Source organism: Leptidea sinapis, chromosome 32, assembly GCF_905404315.1.
Source record: "Leptidea sinapis chromosome 32, ilLepSina1.1, whole genome shotgun sequence".
Lineage (NCBI taxonomy): Eukaryota > Metazoa > Arthropoda > Insecta > Lepidoptera > Pieridae > Leptidea > Leptidea sinapis.
In genome coordinates this window covers 1,156,460-1,183,218 of record NC_066296.1, presented here as the reverse complement: position 1 = coordinate 1,183,218, position 26,759 = coordinate 1,156,460, and the positions used below count along the sequence as shown (strand labels likewise).

Below are 26,759 nucleotides of genomic sequence, written 5' to 3'. Positions count from 1 at the left end.
ACTGTGCCCTTCATTGTCTGCAAATCTAGGTCAAACTTCGTCATATCGTCAAGGCGCCTTTGAATGTGTCTGAACCATTTGAAAGTTTCTCTTTCACCTTATCAACTGTCGTAGCAAATTAAAAACTTCCTCTAATAAGTCGTGTGTTATTTATTTCAACCAACTCCCCGCACCTCATGGCGACCCGGCGAATATCGCTTACGCGGCGGATTCGAGTGTGCCTCTGTGCACCTATTGTCGAAGTAAAATAAAATTTATTGAGTTAGGCTTAAACTAAGCGCTTTTGAATCGTCACTATAAATATTTCTTTTAAATTACTAAATCTACCATATCTTCGGAAAAAGTAGAACTCGTCAGAAGAACATACAATGCCTATTTCTGCCTTGAAGCAGTAATGTGTAAGCATTATTGTGTTTCGGTCTGAAGGTCGCCGTAGCTAATGAAACTACCGGGCAAATGAGACTTAACATGTTACGTCTCAAGGTGACGAACGCAACTGTAGTGCCGCTCAGAATTTTTGGGTTTTAAAAACCCTGAGTGGCACTACATTTTAATGGACAGGGCGTATCAATTACCATCAGCTGAACGTCCTGATCGTCTCGTCCTTTATTTAAAAAAAACAGGTGCTGCATCCAATATATTAGTCGTGTTTAAGTAATAAACTGTATTTAGATAAATTATCCTATAATGGATTCTGGACACATTTCTGAACTCATTTTTGTCTAACAGTGTGAGTCTCGCTCACCAGCATAGCATGTATAATTACAAACATTGTAATTCTTTTTTAATGTCCAGGTACAACCGGTTCCCGGAGGTCCCGTATTCATCCCCCAGAGCTCCGAGGAGGGTCCCATCAAGCTGACGGCCTCCACGTACTGGATCCTCCGGCTGCCCTACATATATGCGGACGAGCGAGGACCCATACAGAGGCCTAGGACTTCGCCCGCCCCTGGATCCATACTGCCGCCAATTTTTGGACTACAGGAATGACATGCGATCGACGATGATGCTCTGATCTGATTTTGAGCAAATAAAAATCGTCAGGTGGTACTTTTGCCACAAGCATAGGTAGGCCATGGGTTCTGTACCCGTTGGGGTATAATACCTATGTGATCGTCTTACCTTGTATTTTTTCCTAAAAAAAAGCAGAGGTTTGAGTCTTACTTCACTGTGGTCCATACTAAAGACTTGGAATATTAAAAAAAGTGTGTGTGTACTTATGTATGCACGCAAAAAGTTGTACTTCTTTGGCCTAACGAAGCAAAAATCATTAAAACGATTTATTCCTCGTGCTATTCTATGTTTTTAGAAAGTACAATTTTGTAAAAATCTTGCAAAGATTGCTTTGACAATTAATAATTAAATTATGAATACGGCTGGACGGGCTTCAATCCTTTGCCTGTCCTAATAATGGACGAAGAAACCAAAAAAAAAAAATAAAAACCAATATCGCAACCGTCAGAAAATTTTAGGAACCAACTTCACCACGTTACTTTTGTGTTACAGTGATGGACGCGCATCTTATAATTTCACTCTCATCATTTTTTCATAACGCGCCTAAAGAAGTATAACTTCAAAAATCAATTAAATGATATGATATTTTATGCTCGTATCTCGCCCCGACTTCGTAAGGCTGCTCTTTTTAACAGCAGATATCGTTGCAAACCAGCATTGACTACAAAGTACCAACTTTTACATTATTGTGATAATATTATACAATTTACTAGGATTATAATTTTTATATTTATTATCAAGTCAAGTAGTTTTTGAGATATTCATTTCAAGCAAAAATATAACTCATTCCGCAATAATAATAGGTAAATTAATATAGTACTCTAATATATAGTAATATAATAGTAATATATATAGTACTCTTTGATTGACATTGAATAAAGGCATAAAAGGCATTTATTTTCTCAAAATTAATTCCTTAAGAATTCTTTTTGATGTCATTTCCAATATACTAGATACTACCACCTCTATGGAAACAAATGGCGCTCTGAGAGAGAAGAAGCGGCACAAATAACTCACACAGCATTTTTTTGCGCCCTTTTTAATCAAACCTACAATATTGTACTGTCATTGTTCTCACGAAGCCTACTAGAAGTAGAAGAATACTATGTTACTTAAGAAGAGTTATTAGTCTTTGGCCATTCTTTCGATTGGCATCATAAGAGTAGGGGTGTTTTTTTTTTACATTTAAGTCGGTTCGATTCCCAGACGAGGCAAGTAATTTTTAGAAAATCTTTGAATGCAGAATACTAACTTTTAAAAATAACATAAAGTCTTCTTTCAGTAAAATAGCCTATCTTCGATATTTAAGGTACTTTCCCTTCATGTCCCATTACTTTGGGACACCCTGTATACTTTGCTATCAATACTATCACAGACCCTAAATGGGCTTTAGCGTCACATTTATTAAACAAATAAATAGTATGGTTTACCTGTGCTGCGTTGTAAAGCATAATGATTTTTTGGTATTATATGTCCTATAGGATTCGGTTTACCTGGAAAGTGATAAAATGTTATAATGAAATGACCAAGTCTTTTCATTAGGTAGACTAACTCGTCCCTGAAAAGTGCGAAGTCCTGAGTCAGTACGAACAACTAACTGTTGTTTATCAATGGGAGGCTTCTTAACACAGGATGTCGTCAAGTAGTATATACAAGCATTGTTAACTGTTTCTTTGTGAAGGGTAGCTCACTAGCTACTACCCATGAGACTTGATGAGGACAATCACAGTGTCGCTCAGATGGATTTTTCAAGAATTATGAGCGATTTCCTTAAAAAAAAACTATGTTTCAAAATATTTGTGTAAAAAACAACCGACTTCAAAAAAGTAAAAAAATATTAATTATGTATTCTTCTACAACTACGTTATCAACTATTTTTAGAATTCTCCTAAGTAAAATGGAATGAAAAATATTAGATAACTTAAAAGTCACTCACATTATTACGAGAATATAATCTAGAAACAATTATTGTTATTTTTGGATGAAATGCTTTAAAATAAAAAAGAATCATCAACATCGGTTCAGCCAGTTGAAAGTTTTGAGGTTACCAACATAATAACAGTCTAACTGAGAATCTCCTTCATTTTTGAAGTGGGCTAAAAATATTTTATATTTATTTCGGCCATCTTGGAATTCGCCATCTTGATTCTTATGTTTTTATAGTGGCAATACTGACAAACTTTCAGCTGTTAACTATTGCGATTTCTGAGATACGGACTCGAGTTTCCGTCGGTTAACCTTTATGTAAGAAACCTAAAAAAGGGTGTTACTTTTCCTTTTATAAGTACGAACAACTAACAATAACTATGTAATTAATTATTTATATTATGGTCTGTAAATAAAAGTTGCTACATAAAAAGTTTGTTTTATTTCCTTTTTATAATATGTGAAAATAATTACATTTTTAATACATTGGCAGCAAGTACAGCACGGCTCATCCTACAGCACATTATCAAATAAAAATATTTAAAAACACCTTATTACGCGCAATTACAAGAAAAATCATCCTTTGCTTTTTGAAGAATATTTTTTTTTGTTGCAGGTAAGATCTCGCCTTTATTTCTTTTATCGAATAAATTTTACAGTAACTATCTGTTTAAATAGAAAATTATGCAAATGCTTCAATTCTAACAATTTTTATTTCGGCATTATTATGGCATTCGTAAATTGGGATCACATAGTATCCACTGCGTTTTATTATATAACTGGCGTTGCATAGACACGTCGTTTCATGGAGCCCTATAGGTACTACCGCATATATCACGGGGAGTGTTCCGAGAAGCTGTTTGAATTGATTCCTGAAGCCGAATTCTACAAACGCACGAGATGCCTCAAACTTGAATTCTAACACCATCTTGATATAATTTACTAAACAAACTTCATTCATTATATTTATATCTTCACACGTCATCGTAAGAATAAAACTTAAACGACATCACACGTAATCAAAAATCAGCCGATCTCCCGCTGATGATAATACCAACTAGCGTTTATTGTTTTTCGTAAATCTGCTGCCAAAAATTTTAATAGAGAAATTTTACACTAACGGATAAATTGATATGGGAGATATAACGAATAAGTATTATGGAATATAGAAACTTTTAGGGCGCGCAAACATATTTTTAAAAGAAATAACCAAAGGGAATAAAAGTTGTTTCTTCTGGACGTATTATTTCTGAAATGGTGGTAGTTATGTTTTATTTTATTAAGACTTCAAATCAAATCGTCTTTATTTGCAGGATAAAGTTATATGGTGTTGTTGGTTTGTAATTGATATTACTTAACTTATGAGTAAAAAAAAGGAATTATTTTTATAATTTACTATATGAGAAAGTTTTTTTGAATCAGGGCTATTTTTGAAGAAAAGTAATAGAATTATTAAATACTCAAAGGTTTCAAACATGTAGTATGTAAATAGATGCAACTTCTTTTTAACATAGTTAACTTACACAACGCACTTTTCTAACTACGTATTATAATTAAATCATCAATTTATTATTTTTAAAATGACCTGAGATAACTTAATTATCTATTCATTCACTAAATCTAAAAATAAATTGGTCAATATTGTTTAAAAATATCTTTCAATTTCACGCATGCGCACTCTGGTGGTGTAAATTTCAACTAATATTGACAGGAAGTAAGGAACATATCCGTAATATTTTAAAAATATTGAACTTTTAAGATCAATTGAAAGATTCTTTTATAACAAATACAATTTAATATTATTATATTTTTTATAATATATTAATATTTGGATTCCCGTTTTAAATTGTATAAAAGTCACGAATATGACTTAAAAATGGGCGTGGCTTGCCAGTACCACTGTTATTTGTGGGGTGGGGGGTGGTGGCTTCGTCCTGCTCTGTGCGCTATTCTTGCGTTAGTCTTCGGGGTGTCTCCGAGACATTAACATCCTAGCAGGAATCTCTGCTCGTCTGAACTCTATAGAAAACTTTCAAAAGTTGAGGAGGCGGTATGATGCCGCTCATGCAACAGGTAAGTGGTTTTTTGTCTTTTAATATATTAGTTAAATTATCTTTTTTCTTCAGCGTTTGCGTGATATTAGGACTTCAGAAACTACTTAAAACTTTAAAGGATTTTCAAATTTTTTGGAAGTGGAAAATTTGAGAGAATTTTTATTTTACTTCTACCTACTATTGATAATTATGATTTGGCATTTTTAATGTATTAGATTTAACTGCCGTAGCTTTGTTTGATGAAATAACCGTTCTGGAAGGTTTAACTATTTCGTGTAATTAAGATCACTGTACCATTTAGTATTGCTGTTATATCCATGAGATCTAAGAAGTTATCCCACCAGTGGCAGGCTCCAGGATGCTGGCTGCCGTGAAGCAGTAATGTGTAAGCATGGTTTCGGTCTAAGGGCGCCGTAGCTAGTGATATTGCTGTGCAAAATGACTTGTCTGAAGGTGACGAGCGCAGTTGTAGTGCCGCTCAGAATTTTGGGGAGATTTTCGATCTTGAGCGGCACTTTATTGTAATGGGCAGGGCGTATAAATTACCATGAGCTGAACGTCCTGCTTGTCTAGTCCCTTTTTTTTATAAGACTGGTGATGCCTTTAGGATATTTCATACCCTCCAGTGCTTTTTAGGATACAGGCGGTCTTCAAAAAATTCTTGATACACATTTTAGTTTTCGGGTTAAATAATGTTATGCGATATTTGCAATAAAATTATATGCTTTGAATTGTGCCATGGGCACAAATAATTCTTTACCTAAAAAGAATTAATGATTATTTTTATCGAGAATTCTATTTACAATATAAGAATGTGTTTGTTGTTCGTAAATGTTCTTTTATAACCTACGTAATGTGTTCCCTTGATACTCTTCGGAAAACTTGGTTTCTGTCAAGTCTATCGTGAGTTCTCGTGGCAGGCTTCATCATACTGGCTTAAATGCCACTGTTTGTGGGGGTGTCGTGAGGCGGGTCGTTCCCATCCCTAAAATATGGTAGAGGCGCCGCTGGTCAATCGTGTGGGAGCTACTTGTATTTATATTTTTTAAATCGTTTGATTTGAGAATGGAAATGGGTTTCTTGCCACTTCTTCTCATGAAGGCTCCACCTTTTCTGAACTCTAATCTGCTTGCCCTATATCAATAGCGTTTTGTGAGGGATGCCGGCCTTTTACTTTGACTAGAATTGGGAGGTACTTTTATGTATGCATATATTTTTGTACTGGCGTTATAAGTAGAATTAATTGTTACCGAAACCTACCTACCTACCTACCTATCCTGATACTTCTTTAATCCGTAAATTTTCAAAGTATACCTTTTTACAGGATAACGGCCACAGTGGCGGCGGGTCTGATGATAAAAGTCGTGCAATAACAGGATTCTTGGCATTCAGTTCCCTCCAGATATCTGAACCTGCTGCGGCACCAAAAACTTCCCGCAATGTAAGTATTCTGAATATTATTTATAAATAGGTACAATCAAATGTAGTATTTTCTTTGATTAAAGCGTTACATATTTAAATCACTTTAAAGATTAAAACGCGTTGAATTGTAACGGTTTTACACGCTTTTTATTAGCTTCACCTGTGTATGTATGCTTGTTTGTAAGCGACTCATTTGGGCGCAATTTTGACCCACCTTTAACGGCCAGATTTCGTTTAACCTTCGTAGCTTTATCGAGGATCGATACGACACATTAATTTAATATAACAATATTGCATTTTTAATTTTCATCTATCGTCTATAAGGCAGGAATTATATTATGTCAATAAGTTATTAATGTTATTTCTAAATTTCTTTTCTTTTTCGTTCGGTTTTCTATAAAAAGCGTGTTTATAGAAAACTAGTGTTTTTATGTTTTTATAACATTCATTCTAAATAATAAGTCTTAACATAAAAACTCTTACACCTACACGCGTTTTAATACTTTAAGTGTTTAATTTAAATAACAAAATTAATTCCAATTTTTATATAATTGGAATAGGCCTTATTAGAACGATAAAATACCCTGCATTTGTTGTAAGGATGCACTGTGAGTCTTTATTCTCAGACGCTGCAGTTAAATCTGAAACTTGTCAGTTCATAATAAACCGTAGATCAATTTAGATGTCATTTAATGTGCGAGGGTGGCTCCCAACTACATTAATGGCTCTCGACTGCCAAGTGTTCGCCAGCGCTCGGGCTAGACGCGGAGTTTGGTTTACTTGCTTATTAAAAATTCTCGCTGTCTGTTTAATTGGATGATTGTGAAAAGGCTGCAGGCTTATTTTTTCTTATAAGGGACTAATGAGCAGGACGTTTAGCTGATAATAACTAATACGCCCTGCCCATAACAAACCTGTGCCGCTCTGGATTCTTGAAAAAATCAAAAAATTATGGATGGCACTAAAACTGCGCTCGTCACCTTGAGACCTGAGATGTTGTAATTTCACTAGCTACGGCGCCCTTCAGACCGTACACGGCAATGCTTCCACACACATTGCTTCACGACAGAAATATTCTCCGTTGTGGTACTCTTAATCTAAGCCGGCATCCTCCACAAAAACCTCTCACTGGTAAAAAAAACTTATCGGCTGTGTAAATTATTTTGGATTAAAAAAAATCCTTGTCCATGATTTTTAGAGCTGGCGGAAAACTAAAATGTTTTGTAATACAATACTATATTGTCTCATTTCAACCGCAGTCCCCCTGAAAACGCGCTCTGGTAAGGTCACTAAACGTCTGGTTAACTAAAATAATAATAAAAATGTAACTTAAGATGACCTGAATAGACTATATAGGTAGTTGACTAAGTTAAATAATTCAACGTAAAATCTAATGTATAAAGTTACAATTACACGCGAAACTTAAGTGTCTTAAAAATGTGTAGCTCGCGATATTCAAAGGAAATACTTATTTAAATCATTTAAAACGGATCAAACCAGTATATTAATATTAGTAGCTTCTTTATTGTTATACCTTATAACTCTATTTGCATCACAGCGAGACTTGGCTGCGATCAATAATCAAATCCCCGAACTCTAATTATATCTGAACAATTAAGTTTGATTATTAACTCCCCACACTGCGACTTACTGTCCAAATGCAATCTTTATAGGGCAATATTTTTTATTTCTATCAAATAATGTAACATATTGAATGTCAAACTACCACCCATTCCAAAAAGTAGCGCAACAAACTCGGCGGACTTTTTTTTCATCAAAATTTAAAGTTATTATTGTACAATTTAACTTAATATTTAATAGCCGGACGGCGGTCGCTCCATTCCCAGTCTGGAATCATTAAGGATCATCTATGTTATAGCTTTACCACTCACTTTTTTTTTGTAAATTCTGTTTAATTAAAAAAAAAAATGTGCACTAACTCTACACCATTATGGCAGTTTGTAGCGTTAATAATGGTAAATGATGCAAAAAAAAAATACTCTTCAATATATGGTTAGTAAATCCAGTATGGGATTATTTATATCGCCTCCCTAAGATCAGTTTTGATTTTAAGATTTTCTAATCTTGCTTGCAATCGCGTTCCTCGCTAATGCAAGTTAAATGCTTGAGAGAGCTTTACATTCGGATACAATTGGTCTATTCCCCGCAACAAAAGTTTACAATCGTGGACTTGGCAGACGTTACTCGTAGAGCCGGCTATTGGCATGGGACGCGCGATTTAATATTATTTGTATAGGCTTATGCCAAACAGTCTCTATAATCGGCGAGACACTCTCCGGAAAATTCATTTGTAATGTACTTGAAGATTGGACCCCGTCGCCATTATAATAGCTGTTATAAGTGTGCTATTTGGTAAAATTTATTGTTGTAAAACTGACTGCATTGAAATTGAACATTTTGCCTATTTTCTAGATCTAAATATTGATCCAACTAATAAATTTCTTAATCATTTTTTGTTTAGTTTGATGTGGACCGCTTTAGTGAACATGCACATGAACGTGCACATCGTTTGCACCGGATTCCGCCTAGATTATGGGTACCACAACGGCCTATTTCTACCGTGAAGCAGTAATGTATTATTGTTTCGGTCTGAAGGGCGCCGTAGCTAGTGAAATTACTGGGCAAATGACTTGAGCAGTTCTCAAGGTGACGAGCGCAGTTGTAGTGCCGCAAAGAATTTTTGGGTTTTTCAATAATCCTGAGCGGCAGTGCATTGTAATTGGCAGGACGTATAAATTACCATCAGTCTCGTCCCTTATTTTCATAAAAAAACACTGAAAGTATGGGCTCCTCTAGTGATTATACGAAGTGGTAATTTATTTTATCTTTTTGGTGGTATTTAATATGGGATTTTCAGGAAGGCGATGAATGGCGCTGGGAGACACCGAATAGTCCTGAGGCGGCGCAGTCGCCCAGGTCATTGGTGCCACGGAAATGCTTCCCACCGCGACATTCCAACTCCTTCGGGAGTTTTAGGTAAGTACCTATTACGAAAATGTAGTTTTAGTTATAAGAGCTGGCTAACGTAGAGACAAGACAAATGTCGAGATTTGCCAGCGACTTGAGATATTTGCACCTTTCGAAAAATTTGAATTTCCAGAATTCAGTTGTAAAACTAATTTAAATAAAACAATTTTTTTTTTTCATATACACGGACTAGTAAAAAGACTGCGCCGTGATATTAGCAAGTGACCTTTATGCTAGTGTGTGTGCGGTTACGGGGTATACAAGATACAATTTTTTCTCCCTTAAATAATCATATATCCACAAATACTTTTATAGTATTGTTATTACACGCACGACGGCATTCTTAAAATATTTTATCGAGACTCAAACTGATCTGTCACAGACGATTGCAAATCTCATAATGACGGCCAAATATCGGCTTGTATTAGTGTAAGTGTGCGAGAGGCTATGTATTTGCGTTTACCGGCTTGTTTTGGTGCCTCACTGTAATGTAAGGTGACACGGAGTCTTTATTTTACTCGTCCGTTTTCATATATTAGAATTTAGCAAATTTAAAATTAGATTTTTTGAATATTTTCCCACGGCATGTAATGTGTAAGTAAAATAACGTCAACTAACATTGAGAACGTTGTCTGCAGTGAGAAGGCACGTCCTGGTAGTTGGGCTGAAGGACCAAGCTTCAAATTTGTGGCGGACTTGGAGTTGGTACGTAGTTTGACTAACACTCTTTGAAATTTGTATTTTGTTTATGGCTTAATAGATTTTCAGTTTTGTGTAACATAGTTAATATTGTGTGTTACTAGACATTAAATTGCTATAATGAGACTGAAAGCAAAAGAATGTGTGCGGCGGTGATCACTTAACATCGGGTGATCCGTACGATCCTAACCCTTCCTCTTCCATAAAATGTTGCGGAAGGGTTTCTCGAGGTTCCAATGATAATGTCCATTTCGCCAGTACTATTTGCTGACAAGTTTGAAACAATTATAATTTCCCAACAATATCGTATCGCTGTAGAACGGACTCTGCATTTCTTAATTGTTTTATTTTTATGCAGTGTAATGGATATCATAGCCTTTTTTATTTTAAGAAATTCTAGGCATATGAAATGTTTCGTGACAGTTTAACATATTTTAATGAGCTACTATATAAAATTATTTTTCTTTCGTGGACTGTATAGAACCCTCGAACCCCGCCGCGCCGATCTGCGTCGTTCATGCCGGGTCGTAGCTGTGACTCTCTAAACACCGCGGTGAGTTTTAATATTATTTCAACTAATCCTAGAAAACTGAAAAACCTTAATATTCTTCTGTATTTAATGCCTTTTCACATACATTAACAATTGCATACATAAGTACATATTAACGTACAAAACTTGAACAATAATAGGACCTCTTGATTCGAACCGGGGTCTTCTGCTTTCCGATCACCCATCTGTTATTGTAGCTTTCTCATTAAAACACGGGTAAACTACATGTTTTAAAAGAAAACCTAGCTAGATCGATTTCTCGCTCCCAAAACTACCTGTATACTAAATTTCATTAAAATCGTTGGAGCCGTTTCAGAGAATCAAATTTTATATATTATATTATACAAAATTTGCTCGTTTGAAGATATAAGATATACGGAAATTCTAAGTGTTATTTAAATCTAAATCGAAAACAAATTAAAATTAGATGCCGTCAGTACTTTAACCCCATTGCTGTAGAAATTTGACAAAAATACTCGAACAGTACTCATCAGTTGGATCTTAATAAGAGGGTCTGCCCTGCGTTTTAAATTCATAATGAACAACTCTTTATAATCCCGCCATAAACACAGCATCTGGTGAGTTAACCCAACACCAGTGATCAATATCTTCCAAAACTGTTCAGTTTCATTCTCAGGTAAAGCATCTCTTATGGCCGTTCCCAACATACTATCTACAGATAGAGATGAATAACTATTTTCTACTGTCATTAATTAGCTGTCAATAATCTGAAGCTGTCCCAATACGTCACTTATCGCCAGTTCACTGTTGCAATTTCCATACAAACTTCTATCCCCGGTAAGCTATACGTCCAACCCTTGACAGACAGCATGTACGGATGAGTTACCGTCGATCAGTTTATTGGGACATATTTTTTTACTCAAGGAGGCCACAACCGAAGATAGACTGAGCTAGTGTCATCGCGTAGCACCCAAACGTGGCTTTTGTGACGTACGTTTCATATGGGTCAAATCTGTTGTTAAACCCATGTCGTAAAATATGTTAATACTGTCTTATTTTATTTGTAATAAGGCGAAAGATCACATCTGACATCAAAGTTGCCAAATTGAAACACGATCAAATTACTTTTACTTGTTTTTTATAATAAAATTTTAGTGAATATTCTTAGATAATTATACGTCTTGGTAGCCTCCTGGTGTTAGACAACCGATGAAAACAGGCAGGTTTGTCACTGTTAGTGTGCGTGCATTGCTCAGTGTCTACCTTAATTTTTTCGAACAGTTTACACAACTGTTCATCTATTAAGTACGTAGGTATATATGAACAAAGTTTATATCATGTAGAAACTGCAGTTACATATTGATTTAAGTGGGTAAGTTTTTGCCACTATTCATTATTCTTAACTTTTCCAAAGTGGTAAAAATTGTATAAAATGCATTAATTTTTTTTACCAGCAGTACTTATGTGATTAGTGTAGTATAACGTTTTCAGATCGATTTATCGCCGGACCAAACTGCAGCTCAATGTAAAGCGGATTTAACACGACGCGCCTCTTTTTGTAAGTAGTTACACATTCATATATAAACTATAAAATAGATATATTATCACACGTATTTGGTATTTAAATGTCAACTAACCCAACAGACAAACCATTAAGATGGTTTTGTGGGTTTGAATTAATAATAATTTGATAAGCCTTCAATAAATAGGCGTTAACTAGGGAAATGTTACACATTCTAACCAACGACGCTTAATGGGGCACTGCAGATAAAAAAAGTATATAGTAATGTTATATACATATATTGACATTTTTAAACAAATTATCTTGCCCCAAACTAGGCATAGCACATACTTTGGGTACAAGACTATATATTTAATACAATATACTTACTTAAACATACACAAATATAAATAAACGTCCATAAATATATATAGACGTCCATGACTGAAAAAACTTGCATATTTATCATATAAATGTTTGCAACTGCCCGGATTCGAACCCGGGACCTCTAGCTCAGTAGGCAGGGTCATAAATAGATCACATTGATCGCAGTGAAACGGGCTAAAGCCGCTTTTCAAACCACTCGATTATCTATTTAGTTGTTCATTATTTATGCATATTATGAAATTTGTAGTCTTCCCTCAATACGCTAAAATTCTAAGCACACGTGGGTTAATTTGTATATATGCTAGTATAGAATATGTAACCCACCGCTCGCATAACACTAGACGGTGCGCAACAAATATAAATAAACGTCCATAAATATATATAGACGTCCATGACTGAAAAAACTTGCATATTTATCATATAAATGTTTGCAACTGCCCGGATTCGAACCCGGGACCTCTAGCTCAGTAGGCAGGGTCATAAATAGATCACATTGATCGCAGTGAAACGGGCTAAAGCCGCTTTTCAAACCACTCGATTATCTATTTAGTTGTTCATTATTTATGCATATTATGAAATTTGTAGTCTTCCCTCAATACGCTAAAATTCTAAGCACACGTGGGTTAATTTGTATATATGCTAGTATAGAATATGTAACCCACCGCTCGCATAACACTAGACGGTGCGCAAAACTACTCCAAAGGTTCCAGACTCGATTTGTAGACAGTACATTAGTGTAAGCTGTTATTGATGGTCAATGTTTGTTAGATTCGGCGGGGACGCCCTCTGCTCCGAATGCGGTGTGGCAAGGTATTCTGCCCCCGCGCAGTGTGGATGGCGCCGCAGGGTACTCCCCCAAGGTGTTCCTGGGCGGACTGCCCTGGGACATCACGGAGCCTGCTTTACTACACGCGCTGAGGGCCTTCCACCCCATCAGGTGAGTTAGTTGATTTATAAACCGATTAGGGGTGTGGCTTAAGTTTTGTTAAATAAAACATCTTAACGTGTTTACCGCGACAATTCACTGAATGAAGACTGATCATTCGTAGTTAGCGATAGTTATGTTTGTGATGGATTGTAATAAAGAAAATATTTGTTTAACATTTTACGAATAGTAATGAAGTAAATTCACAATGGTTGTCTTAAGGGCCATTTTTTAAATGAAACAAAAACACTTAACTGAAAGCAGGTGCAGCGGCCCTGATGTTTTGCTGACATATCTTGTTAGTTTTGTTTCAAAATTGACGCAGCGGACCTGGCTTTAGGTGAACATGACACGTGTCTTGTGAAACCTATGTTTGTGTCATAAACTTAGTATATTATCGTAATAGACAAACACTCCTCATTACGGCGACACTAAATTTAAAAATGTTCATGTGTGATTTACAGATGTGAGTTAGTGAAGTGTCTAGTATTTTGCTTTTGGTCAATCCCTATGGACAAATATTAATAAACGGCGACACATTCACGTGGGAGGCTCCTTTGCACAGGATGCTGGCTAGATTATGGGTACCACAACGGCGCCTATTTCTGCCGTGAAGCAGAAATGTTTAAGCATTAGTATTTCGGTCTGAAGGGTGCTGTAGTAAGAAAGAAGTGTTTACTCCGTATGCACTAAAATAATAAATATTACATTTTATATATGTTCTACGAAAATAAAAACCACGAAAGTAGATAGAAGAAACTGTATTTACCTGTGAAATATTATATTGTTGCTTTATATAACTACACTAACTAATACTGAACACGACACCTTTAAATTTTTAATTAATATCCGTTTAAACACAGAACAACAAAAATGCTAAACTTAAAACGTGGTCAAATTTGATAGGAGACTAATGGACACTAAATTGTTTCAAAATGGTTTCATGGTCTTTATCTATTCAGTCTCTCTCACACCAAGGTTTTTATGTAAGGATAGTTCTCACTCTCGCCCAGTGTTCGTGTATCGCGGTAGTATACTATAGTGAGTGGTACATGGTGTCCGCAGTGTGGAGTGGCCCGGCCGCGGTGCCTCCTGCCTGTCGTCGGGCCCGCGCGGGTTCGCGTACGTCACGTTGGACAACGAGCGCCGCGTGAGGGCGCTGCTGGCCGCCTCCCGCCGGGACTCCACTGACTTCTTCTACCGAATATCCTCCAGGAATATGAAGTCGAAAGAGGTAATTTTTTTAGTAAGATTTTTGATGAAACTAAGATTCGGAGTACCACGGTAATTGCGCTCAGGTACTGATAAGATTGCAGTAATTAATGCTTTAGTGATGTTTAAGGAGTTAGTAAAAGAAATAGCCTGCTTTTTTTTCATGCCCTTAGGGTACCTCTAAATATCAGATATCAACTGTCTTTTTATTTTTACCAAAAAAATATCTTTTCATTTTATTTTGATTAAACATTGAAAAATACATACAATTTAAAATAATGTTAATATATATGGCATACAAGTTTGCTGGGGCAGCTAGTAAAATTTAAAGAATTAGTGTGGTCCATATTAACTGTGATGAATGGCAGATCACTTGGCTTAGTACTGACAAGACGCCGTGACTGCTGACTGCATCTTGGCTGCAACGTATCATTATCATATTGATATGTACGTGGTGTGTGCAGGTGCAAGTGATCCCCTGGTGCGTGTCGGACAGTAACTGGGTGTTCGGCGGCTCGGTCCGCCTGGAGCCGTCCCGCACGGTGTTCGTGGGCGCGCTGCACGGGATGATGTCGGCGCACTCGCTGGCTCTCATCATGAACGACCTGTTCAGTGGCGTCGTGTACGCAGGTAACTACTACAATAATGAGGACCGCCAATATCGAATGAAAATTTAAATAAGTAGGATATAATTTCACTTATTGAAAAGTCTAGAAGTACACCCATTCGAAAAAGCATGCTTCAATATGTGCCGAGATGAACTCTGAGGGTTTTTTGTAACAATGTAATATCGTACAATAAAATTTGTTATTTAATAGCCTGAGGGCGGTCGCTCAGTTCCCGAACTGTAAGATTTAGAAAATCATTTAAGCTTAGTATAACCTTTTTTACTTGACAAACTTTTGTTAAGAATTCTTTTGAATTTCCTAATACTTTATTTTCAACATTTTCTGGGATCTTGTGATAAAAGCATATAGCACTCTTCTGCTGCAGTTTGTTTTCGTGGGGCACCACGTAAAATAACTAAAAATTTTAACTACCTATAACGATTTCAAAAACTCAAAATTACATACGTTAATTAATTAGTTTAATTCTGTCCAGGAATAGACACTGACAAGAACAAATACCCAATCGGGTCAGGACGGGTCACATTCAACAACCTGCACTCGTACGTGCGAGCCATCGCTGCTGGCTACGTGGAGATACAAACGGACAAGTTCACCAAGAAGGTTCGTATAGTTAACACTAGTTGGATTAACGTATTATTAACCCTAGTCTCTAAACATAAAATAGATTTGTGCTCACGTAGCCGGCCTTTGAGGTGTACGCAACGCTTTTTTTGAAGGTCTACCCCACGTGGTGTCGTCCCGGAAACCCTGCACAAGGAAGCACATTCCACAGCTTTGTTGTACATGGAAGAAAGTTCCACGTTCGTAGAGCATAAAAGAATTTTGTGTATATTTGAATGTCGCAGGTTCAAGTGGATCCGTACCTGGAAGACTCCATGTGTTCGGTGTGCAACCTGCAGCAAGGACCCTACTTCTGTCGAGAGCCGGTGTGCTTCAGGTAAACATCTAAAACTTGCGTAAAATCCAGAAGTAAATTTGTTGTAGCTTTCTTTTTGTATTTTGAAACTGCTTACTAAACCGTTCAATAAAGTACAGAATTATTGTCTGATACCGTCTCTTTCTGCCAAACACCAAGCGTGTGCTAATAAAACATGCGCACACCAAAAACCCAGTTTCAACAATTTCTTGAAAAATAAAAAGCATGGGGTGCATTGTAAGATATTTTCATTAGTTCCATGGTCTATCTTGTCCAGATACTTCTGCCGCTCGTGCTGGTCGTGGCAGCACTCCTCAGACAACCACAAGCCTCTGATGCGGAACTTCAAGCAGCACTCCCCCACGCCCTCCACTAGTGCGCCGCGCAGCTCCCCTCCCGGCGACCAGGGGAGCTCCCTCAATGGGTGCAGCAGTAGCTTTACCTGCATGCAGAACGGTTGTAAGTATACACGGTGTAAGATAGAAACAGAAATTAAGTGTTTCCGTAGGTAACTAAAAAACCCCTTAATATGGTTTCAGCTCTGACTCTGACGTATTGCTTTCAAAATGGGTTCTCTTTAATCTAATAACAATATTATATTTCTAGCCGCCGGTGACGGGTCGCCGAGCGCGGCCAGCGGCTCCAGCGATCCTGCGCCCGAGGACTCGTCTGACTGGCAGTCGCTACGTTAGCTGTCCCGCGTGTCACGCAGAGTTCGCTGGATCACATGGCCTAACTGACACCTGTCAGTCACCCGCACTGTCACCTAGACACTATTCTGTCACATGCCACTGTCACCTGTCACGCGCTGCTCGGCGTGGCACTGCCTCGTTAAGGAGCCGCTATTAAGTTGGGCGCTTCCTCAGCATCCGCTTTTTAACGTAGGATAGTTTGATCAATAGAGACGTACTGTACTTAATCGATCAATTACAACTTGTTTCTCAGCACGTCACTAGTGTTAACAAATTCTTTAATAATAATTACCTACTAATCGGGTATAATTTTGTTTTTGATTAATTTAATTCATTATATTTTTATTTAAGATTAATATTTTTGTTTTGATTCACAATATTTTTATTTTGATGGATGATTTATTATATTTTTATTCCTGATTTTTTACAGAGCTCTTAACTAAACCAATCGGTATATATTTTTTACAGAGCTCATCAATATCAATGTAAGCCAAATGGCATTAATCTTTTTCAAATTTAATTTGTGAAGTTTTTATCAATTTTGAACTTTTTAATGCATAAAATATAACGTTAGTACGGAATGTGCCACGGATGCCTTCAGCAAATGAACCAATTTTAAATCCAGTTAAACCCTTGAATTATATTTTAACGTTTTTAATGGCTTTTAATTATTGTGATTTTATAGGATTTTGGAAATATACGAAATGCAGATTTTAAAACCTGCTTGTTAAGAACCCCTTATTATATTTTAAACATTTTAATAGCTTTTAATTATTGTGATTTTATAAGATTTTGGAAATATACGAAATGTTGATTTTAAAACTTGCTTGTTAAGACTTATAACATGAACTGTTATAGCAATAAATTGTTATAATGAAAATTGGTTTTTATTTACTTAATTTTGCCCCTGTTATGTCCAAGAACTACGAAGCACGCAACAGTAGTGTGTGTACTTTATTAAGCAAACCTCGGGTGGTGTTTAGTGGGTCGACATTTAATATTTTTTGAGTCCAACATAACGCATTATGAGCTGTCTATTTGAAAACTAGCGCCATCTGGAGATTGGCCCCGACAGTAAGCTCCAAATTACAAAATTAATTTATAATGTTGTGACGCAATTAAATAACTCTACTTTTTAATATAGGTATTGCAATTTTTTAGTTGGAGTTGGCCTTTGTTCTACGTAGTGACAAACTTTAAATATATATTTTTGCAAAATGCAACACGAGAGCTACATACATGCGCAAACGCTAGAAGTAGCCGCCATTTTATGATCAGTTGCAGTGGGCAACGGCACAATTAAAGAAAAGTTGAAAGGTTTCAAAGCGAGTGACAGCTGACAAAGCTTTTATTTTCGGGCCAACTAACAGATGGCACTACAGTCTTCTGAAAACGTCACTATAAGGCGTCTGTCCCACCCCTGGGCGCGAGCCACGGAGTCCAGCGGCAGTCGCGGCGAATAGAGCAGGAATTAAATAAGTTTATTCGTTTTCGCGGCGCAAAATGAATACAGAGTTATTACTGATATACTGGCTAGACCAGATATTTGTCCTCTCTCATTTCTGACTCCATATCTGTGTGTTTTCATGATTGAATATTCCTCATTTTTTTGGTGTTCCAATTTTAGAGTTTAGATCGCCTATCAGTATGAAGTCTTTATGTGCTAGTGCTAAAGCCCTATTTACTGTCTTATAAAAGTTATCGATTTCATTGTCGCTTGCTTGTGCAGTAGGGGCGTAGACTTGAATGATGGATAAGCTAGTTTTCTCAAATTTCAGGTTCAATATCGCTAACTCTTTCAGAAAGGCCGAGGTAACTTTCTATATTATTTTTAAGATACGGCCATTTACGTGTATTGTGACACTTCGCAGATATATAAATTATAAATCCTTCATACATTACTTAGTTCACTTAATTTTACTTAATATTATTATACTATAATAACAATACAAGTAATTGAACATACACGACATTTTTCTGGACAAACAACACCAAATAAATCAAAATAATTTTCAAATATTCACAATGCTTTTGAGAATAATCGCACCACTAATCCCGCAGGTGAAGATAAGTAGTTTCATTAGGTTCACTAAACGGGATACACTCTTAATGTTGTATAAAACAGAAAAATATGTTAACATGTTGGGGCGAGTGCCTCCTTCTGGAAGTGAACATAGCATGCTTTTAAATGTGTTCTAGATTTTATATAAAACTAAAAACATTAACTTAAGCTAACAACAAACACAATTCAATTCTTAAGCGAACACAATTCAACCCCACAGTCCCCAAGCCAATAATCTGCTATTTCTAGCAGAAGTCTTCTGAACCTAGGGACTGACGGATTGAATATGTCTACCTTCTGACAGACTTCATTATACAGAGAACAAATGCGATATAAACTAGAATGTTGACCATAATTTGTGCGTGTTGAGGGTAGACTGAACGTTTTCCTATTAATAATACGGCTGCAGTGCCGTGGGACAGCCAAGGTAATTTTACTCAATAAAAGAGGACTGTATGTGGCCATGAATCAGTTTGTGTAAAAAGACAAGGGGTCTGACACTTTCCTACGCTGTAAGAGACGTCATGCCAAAATGCACGAGTCTAGATTCGTAGCAGTCTAATCGACGACAAAGATTACTTGAATATGAGAGATGATATAAGAATTTCGCCTGCACCTGCTCTAACCTCTTAATATGAAGTTTGTAAGAAGGGTTCCACACCGGCCTGCAATACTCTAAAAGACTACGCACGTAGCTGTTAAAACGTATCTTCGACACATCAGGGTCGTTGAAAAATTTAGTTTGTCTAATCACAAAACCTGAAAGACGAGATGCCTTTTTGGAAATGTAGTCAATGTGCTCTCTAAAATCTAATTTTGTGTCAACCATGACGCCTAAATCTCGCATTGTACAAACTTCTGTTAGTGGACACGCATTTATGAAGTAAGTAAGTAGTGAAGAATTTCGTTTTCGAGAAAAGTTTAAGTAAAAACATTTTGAGGAATTTAAAACCATCCTATTACTAACACACCAATCCCAGATCGTATCAAGATCACTTTGTAATATGATCGTATCTTCTGTAGATTTAATTTCACGATAAATTTTTAAGTCGTCTGCAAACATTTGAAATTTGGATTTTAATTTAGTCGCAAGATCGTTCACAAAGACCAAGAAAAAAAGGGGCCCCAAATGGGAGCCCTGTGGAACCCCTGATGGCACGGCTCTTGAAATTGACTTAAAGCCACGGATCTTTACAATTTGGGAACGGTTCTGCAAATAGGATTCGCACCACCGCAGTAGAGAGACACATATTCCTGCGTGACCAAGTTTTTCTATGAGCAGTACGTGGTCAACCACATCGAAGGCTTTTGATAAATCAGTGTAAATAGCATGCAATTCATGACCATCTGTGAAAGCTTGAGTAATGTCACTAACAAAATCCACAAGATTCGATGTAGTTGATCTACCAGGTAGAAATTCATGCTGTTGGGGTAAGAGAAAGGGTTTAAGGTGGAAAAAAATATTTTTCTGAACGAGTAATTCAAACAGCTTACCGATAGCAGACAAAATTGAGATGGGCCGGTAGTTAGTAATATCTCCAGGATCTCCCTTCTTGTGAATTGGACTGATGTGCGCAACCTTCCATCTTGAGGGAAAAGTTCCACATAGTAAAGACTTATTGAAAATGATTCGTAGAGCCTCAGCCAATTTTGTGTTTAAGAAACTAGGAGGTATAGAATCTGGACCAGGACCTTTATTTGCATCTAGGCTTTTGAGCGTTGATATGACATCTGAGTCTGTGAAACGATATAAACTAAGTGACATGTGGCATTCGACGATTTCATTGTGTTTAGTTCTTGGGTTTGGGTCATGCTGATAGGTTGAGTGAAAGTATTCTGAAAAAAAAATTGGCAATCTGCTGGCCACCTTGAACGCTTTGATCTAAGTAAGTCATTTCATCCGGTATATCGCTGCTATTTGATCGTAGAGATTTTATGAAAGACCAAAAGTATTTAGGATCCTTCTTGATTAAATTTTTGGCTTCTGATTTTAAGCTATTTATATCAGTCGTTAGGATTTTGTCACATCTCTCGCGGAGTAACCTATATGTAAACTGATCCATTGGATTGCCATACATTTTAAATCTACGATGGTACTTTGCCTTTTCCTTCAAAATCTGGATCAACGATCGACTGAACCAAAATGGGAAATTGCTCCGACCTTTCGTACTCATTGGAACATTTTTATTAATGATGGATGGATGTAATATCATAGAAAACGTCTACTGTCTCATCGACTGTTAAACTTGGATCGAGAGTTTCCTCCCAGTTAATGTTATCTAACTCGTTTCTAATGAAGTCATATTTAGCTTTGCTAAAATTAGGCCTGGGTGTTTTTTTAATTTTTGGGGGCCTCAATGTTGCATCCACAATATTAACGGAAATACCTAGGTACCGGGTGATGCGTCTCCAAATCCACTAGTGGGACACCCTGGGTCACTGATACTAGTTTCGGTGAGTTTGAAATAACTAGATCTAAGAATCTGCCGTTTAGTTTAAGTTTGGTATTGCACACATTTGGTGGAGATCGTTGAAAGAAAGAGAATCGATAAGCAAGGCGTCTGTGTTATCTGTAGGAGAGCTAGGGATCAGAGAGCATAAGTTTCGGTCTGTACAGTGAGACCAGTGGAGGTACGGCCTATTAAAATCACCTACTAAAAGAAGTATAGATTCTCTTGACATTTTGTGTTGTATAACATTTGTTACATTATTCATTAAATTTTCCAAAGAATCATACTTAACGGGGAGAGGAAGGTATAAAGTACAAATACATAATTCCACTTTTGAGTTACCCTGGCCAAACTTAATCGTAATCCATAGGTTCTCATTAGTGGACTCCCACTTTTCTAATACGTTTCTAATAGTTAAAATATTTTATATTATTTTAGTTGTCACTAGCATTAAACTAGGCCGGGCCTGTATTTTAATACTAGTTACTTCCAGATACATTGTTTTTTACAGTTACTTCAATAAATAAAAGCGTATATAAGAATTTAACTTATGGAAAAAAAAATTTAACAGTTCTACGAGAAAATAAATAACATGTGTCTATCATATATATTACTGGTTAGTACTTAAGCGGTCAGTAATAAAATTGAGGGTATTCTTAAAAACATTTGGGTTGACTACAAAGACTGTTGACTTGAGCAAAAAAGATGGTATTTAACTATAAAACCTATGCCATGTCTTCCAGGTGTGTGGCCTGTATAGCAGAAAATTAAGTTTTCATGCTCTTCAATTTAGTCTCCAATGCGTCTTGTTGCAGCTAATCCTGTATGTCTAAGTATGTCATATTTAAATTGTTTGAGAGCTTCGGTTAGCTCTAACAGACGTTCATATGATGAGTCTTTTAATTTTGTACGTTTTCTGTAAAGTTGTTTCGTTTTTTGGAGGGTTTCGGTGATAACTTCCACAGTGACCAGCCGGCTTGGAAGATGAGTATGATGTTTTGATAGTGGTTGTTTTATATTGTCGTTGCGAGAGGGGGGCGGTAATTGCTATATATTAACATTATTATATTGCTGCTGATCTGATGAGTTGTTGGTATTCTTGTTAATCAAGTAGTTTAGCATGCCCGAGTTTAAAATACTTTCCGATAGGCTTGAAGTTCCTTTTATTTGTGTTTGTGATTTATTTTTCTTGTTAGCCTGTGTATTTGTTTCGGCTCCTTTTATAGTATTGTTTTCAGGTGAAGTTGAGGGCATTTGTTATTTGCAAATGTTTTCGTTTTTCCACCTATGACAAGCTTGTTTTATTTTATTTTTACAAGGTGACCCTTTTCCCTTTCGATTATCGCTTGTTTTTGAAGCTTTTCCGCTTTTCTAAAATATTTACTGTTATATAGTAACCGGTACTTTTTAATGCACTTTTATTTTATAATATATAATTTTTGTGCAGAGTATACAAAAGGTGACAATTATTGATAGGAGCCTCTCCCCTTTCTTGCCTATTCTTCTGACTTCTTGAATATCCTTGCGATCCAGTTCTTGAGAGAACTGTTCTTTGATAAAGTTCACTATGAGACTTACAAGGTTAGGTTAACACTGTGTTGTTTTTTCTGGCCTGTTTTTCTAGAAAATATCGTCATTTTTCTTGGTTTACGCATTTTTCCCTTAGATGTTCGTATTTTTCAATGAATTAAATTAAACTTATCTTCTAATATGGAGTTAGTTCACATTTTGCGTAACTTTTTCCGTCACCTTTTCTCTACTTTTTTCTATTGCGGGTTTCTGTTCGTCTAAGTCTCTTCGAATTTTTCGAAGCTCGTGCAAAATTTTATCCATTTCTTGTATAGTTTTCTAAATCGCAGTACAATATTGAAGCGATTGTTTAGATATAATACTGCTAGCGCCCTCTTGAGTTCTTGTTCCGACTTGCGAAGATCCGTAAAGGTTACTATAACATAAATAACATCCTTAATGAGTGACCGCCGTCAGGCTGTTTTCTAATTCAAATCCAAATATTTTTATTCAAAATAGAATGTGATATCACTTATTTAAAGTCAAAAATTACCATTCCTAGGGCTGTCGCTCCATTTCCAATCTGTGGTATCATTAAGAAAGTCATTTTATGTTATAGTAACCTTTACCACACAAACGTTTTTTAACAATTCTTTCGAATATCAAAAGTAAGATAAGTTTGTGTCTGTTTATAGTATTAACATAATGGTTTAAATTACAAAATTGATGCTATCGAAATTTAAAAAAAAAGCTGAATTATTTTGAATACAGATTTAATATGTTGATCTCAATTTCCAAATCCATATAAAACAGAATCGCTAATATGTCACATTCATACAAATTAAAAACTAAAAATATCAATACGTCATCCCACATAGATTAAAGTAAAATACAGATTTGAAAAAAGATCACCAAAATATTCCATTTATCGGTTATTGAAATGCAAAAACCAGAACGTTACAAATTTACTCAATTTAATTTAAGAATTACAGAATGGAGTCAGTGCTCGACCGATAGTGAAGCCTTGAAAGATGTTTTCCTTGTTATACAATTAAAACATATGATCGCGTTCAGTCCATCGCCGATGACGCGCGTACAGCTACGTCGGACTGACGAGAATCGATTCATTAGACGTCGGTTTGCTGACACGCAATGATGATAAATTAGTGCGTTCAGTGCGACGATGACCGAGCGACCGACCATACGGGCGTGCGTAACATCGTAATCAAAAATTGTAAAATAAAATTTATGTTCCGACAATTTTGAAAATATTGTAAATTCTCTTTCAATAAGACGTTCTAAAATAATTGGATAAACATGACATCTTCTCCGTCTTTTATTCCGTAATCGTTTGCGCAAGTAGTAGGCACATATAAAAGAGGTTACAAATACACGCGCAATCAAGCTGTCAGCTGAGCACTGAACGTAACATGGTCAGCGCGTGTCGCACGCGGTACGCTCGACCGACGTCAGAGGTACAGAGCGGCAACGTCTCACCCGCTGTCCGCACGCCTCACCTCGCGTGCCTTCATATAGTAAATTTATCGCCACCCAGTTCACAGCACTATCGCATTCATATTCATTCAACTGGCGCGTTATCTGTATGTACATATGTTCGGATATTTCAAAGCTGGTGCGTAGAGTCAATCGAAGCTCATGCTCATGTCCGAGTTGACGGTGACGTCACGCGCGCTGGGCGTCGCGGGCGGTAGTTCCGGGGTGGCGGCGGGGAGCGGGGCGATGGTGACCGCCGGGAACGGGAACTGCGGGATCTCTTCAGCTGTTGAACATTAACAATATTATATTTTTAAACTGACTTGTCAACATTATTTTAATTTCGTTTAAATTTAAAATGTTTGAAAGATACGTAATTCGATGTATATTATTGGTTTATGTGACTATACGTAATGAAGGGCATTAAATACGAGTGTGGGTTTAATGTAATAACATTACGAGTGTTGTGATGCCTTATTATTAACAGTTACATAGACTACTTTATCTACCCACATATTATGTCTCCATAATGCAGGCAGGAGCCAATTGTAACAATATACCTAACGTACATATAAATTTATTTATCAACACCGATGTTTTAAATCCTCTATTAACGATTCTAAAACAGTTAGCTTATTGCCAGAATTAAAACACCCACTGTCCTAATAACCATTACATCATCCAAACGAGTGTTGTAATGAAATTCAATACAATACTACATCATCAGTTTTCATAATAACACTCCTTTGGATGATATTATGGTTACCAGGACGTGCTTTTTTAATGTTAGCAGTAAGTAAACTGTTACAGAATCTTTTATAGACGTTTCATAGTATGGGTGTAGATAAAGTCTTGTATGCAACTGTTGATAATAAGGTATCAAAACACTCATGTGATACTATTATCATAAACCCACACCACATTCGTGTTTTAATACCCCTTATTATACAACAGTTGTATAAATAACTAATTAATAATCATCTTACCTAATCGTTTGATTAAAGCTCAACATTTTAAGAATGACACGCAGTGCTCAGTGCAATGCGCAGTAATAAGTAATATTCGTATTATATTAAAAGCAAAAAATATTATAGATATCGTGGCCAACTTGACGTAACGTGAATTCATTAGTTCTCTCTCAACAATCTCAAAACATTTTATACTGATAAATTTCTTTGCCTTACATTATATTTCATATACATAGGCGGCTTGTAAGTGTTAATAATTTTGGCCTGACCTTTTGTAAATTTGAACGTGAAATAAATTATAATGCTGACTGAACTATATCTAAGCTATCCTACAATCGAATAAAATAATGGTTATTTATGCAACTGTTGTGTAATAAGGGGTTTTAAAACATGAATGTGGGTTTATGTGATAATAGTATCACATGAGTGTTTTAATACCTAATTATCAACAGTGGCATACAAGATTTTATCTACATCCATAATATGAATCCTCTAAAAAAGATTCTGAAACAGCTTATGCTAACATTAAAAAATTCAGTCCTAGTAACCATTATATCATCAAAATCAGTGTTATAATGAAAACGGATGATGCAATGTTGTACTGAATTTCATTACAACACTCGTTTAGATGATGTAATATTGTACTGAATTTTATTACAACACTCGTTTGGATGATGTAATGGTTATTAGGACATTAGGTGTGTTAATGTTGGTAGTAAGCTAACTGTTTTAGAATTAGTTTTTAATAGAGGATTTAAAACATGGGCGTAGATAAAAAGCTGTTAAAATCTGACGGTAGCTCTTATTGTATAAACAAAGAGTTAAACAATTTTACTAATGGTCACTTATACTACTATTATAACAGCACTGATTCAATTGTGTTATTCGTAACAAAGTGAAAGTCTGGTGAAAACATGAACACAAATAGAATAAAATAATATATAAGTGGAATAGTCCTTAGTACAGAATCCCGGCTAGATTATGGGTACCACTACGGCACCTATTTCTGCCGTGAACAAGATGTGTAAGCATTATTGTGTTTCGGTCTGAAGGGCACCGTAGCTAGTGAAATTACTAGGTAAAGGAGATTTAACATTTTGTATTTCAAGGTGACGAGCGGAATTGCGGTGCCGCTCAGAACTTTCGGGGTTCATGATACATCAGCAGAACGTCCTGTTCGTCTCAGCGGTGAGCTCGGCGTCGTGTGTGTCCAGCGCCGCGTGCAGCACGTCTCCCGCCCTCCCGTGTACCTGTCAGCTCGGCGTCGTGTGTGTCCAGCAGCCCGGCGGCCACTCCGTGCGCGGGCTCCCGGGCCAGCGCCGCGTGCAGCACGTCTCCGGCCCCCCCGTGTACCTGTCAGCTCGGCGTCGTGTGTGTCCAGCAGCCCGGCGGCCACTCCG

The 26,759-nt window shown here is 36.5% G+C and overlaps 2 protein-coding genes and 1 long non-coding RNA gene across 4 annotated transcripts in view; 1 reads left to right on the top strand and 2 right to left on the bottom strand.

Moving 5' to 3' along the window:
- The first annotated feature begins 4,881 nt into the window (after positions 1–4,881).
- LOC126974362 (cytoplasmic polyadenylation element-binding protein 1-B) lies at positions 4,882–17,296 on the top strand. The gene is made up of 13 exons (XM_050821829.1): positions 4,882–5,013; positions 6,319–6,435; positions 9,295–9,413; positions 10,043–10,109; positions 10,585–10,656; positions 12,106–12,172; positions 13,271–13,439; positions 14,493–14,661; positions 15,104–15,269; positions 15,741–15,868; positions 16,114–16,205; positions 16,462–16,643; positions 16,791–17,296. The coding sequence occupies exons 1-13, from the start codon at positions 4,993–4,995 to the stop codon at positions 16,874–16,876; spliced, it is 1,455 nt and encodes a 484-aa protein (XP_050677786.1). The 5' UTR covers positions 4,882–4,992; the 3' UTR covers positions 16,877–17,296.
- Positions 16,416–20,983, bottom strand: LOC126974365 (uncharacterized). Its single transcript, XR_007731512.1, has 2 exons — positions 20,433–20,983; positions 16,416–16,626 (listed from the first exon to the last, which is right to left on the bottom strand). It is a non-coding gene; the product is annotated as an uncharacterized LOC126974365 (long non-coding RNA).
- A 2,670-nt stretch (positions 20,984–23,653) lies between these two features.
- The window catches only part of LOC126974343 (cell division cycle protein 16 homolog), a 34,171-nt gene continuing 31,065 nt past the window's right edge, over positions 23,654–26,759 (bottom strand). For both annotated transcript variants that reach the window (XM_050821801.1, XM_050821803.1), the window contains exon 11: positions 23,654–24,677. In XM_050821801.1, the coding sequence (XP_050677758.1) occupies positions 24,541–24,677 (137 nt within the window). In that variant the 3' untranslated portion in view covers positions 23,654–24,540. The remainder of the gene's footprint in view (positions 24,678–26,759) is intronic.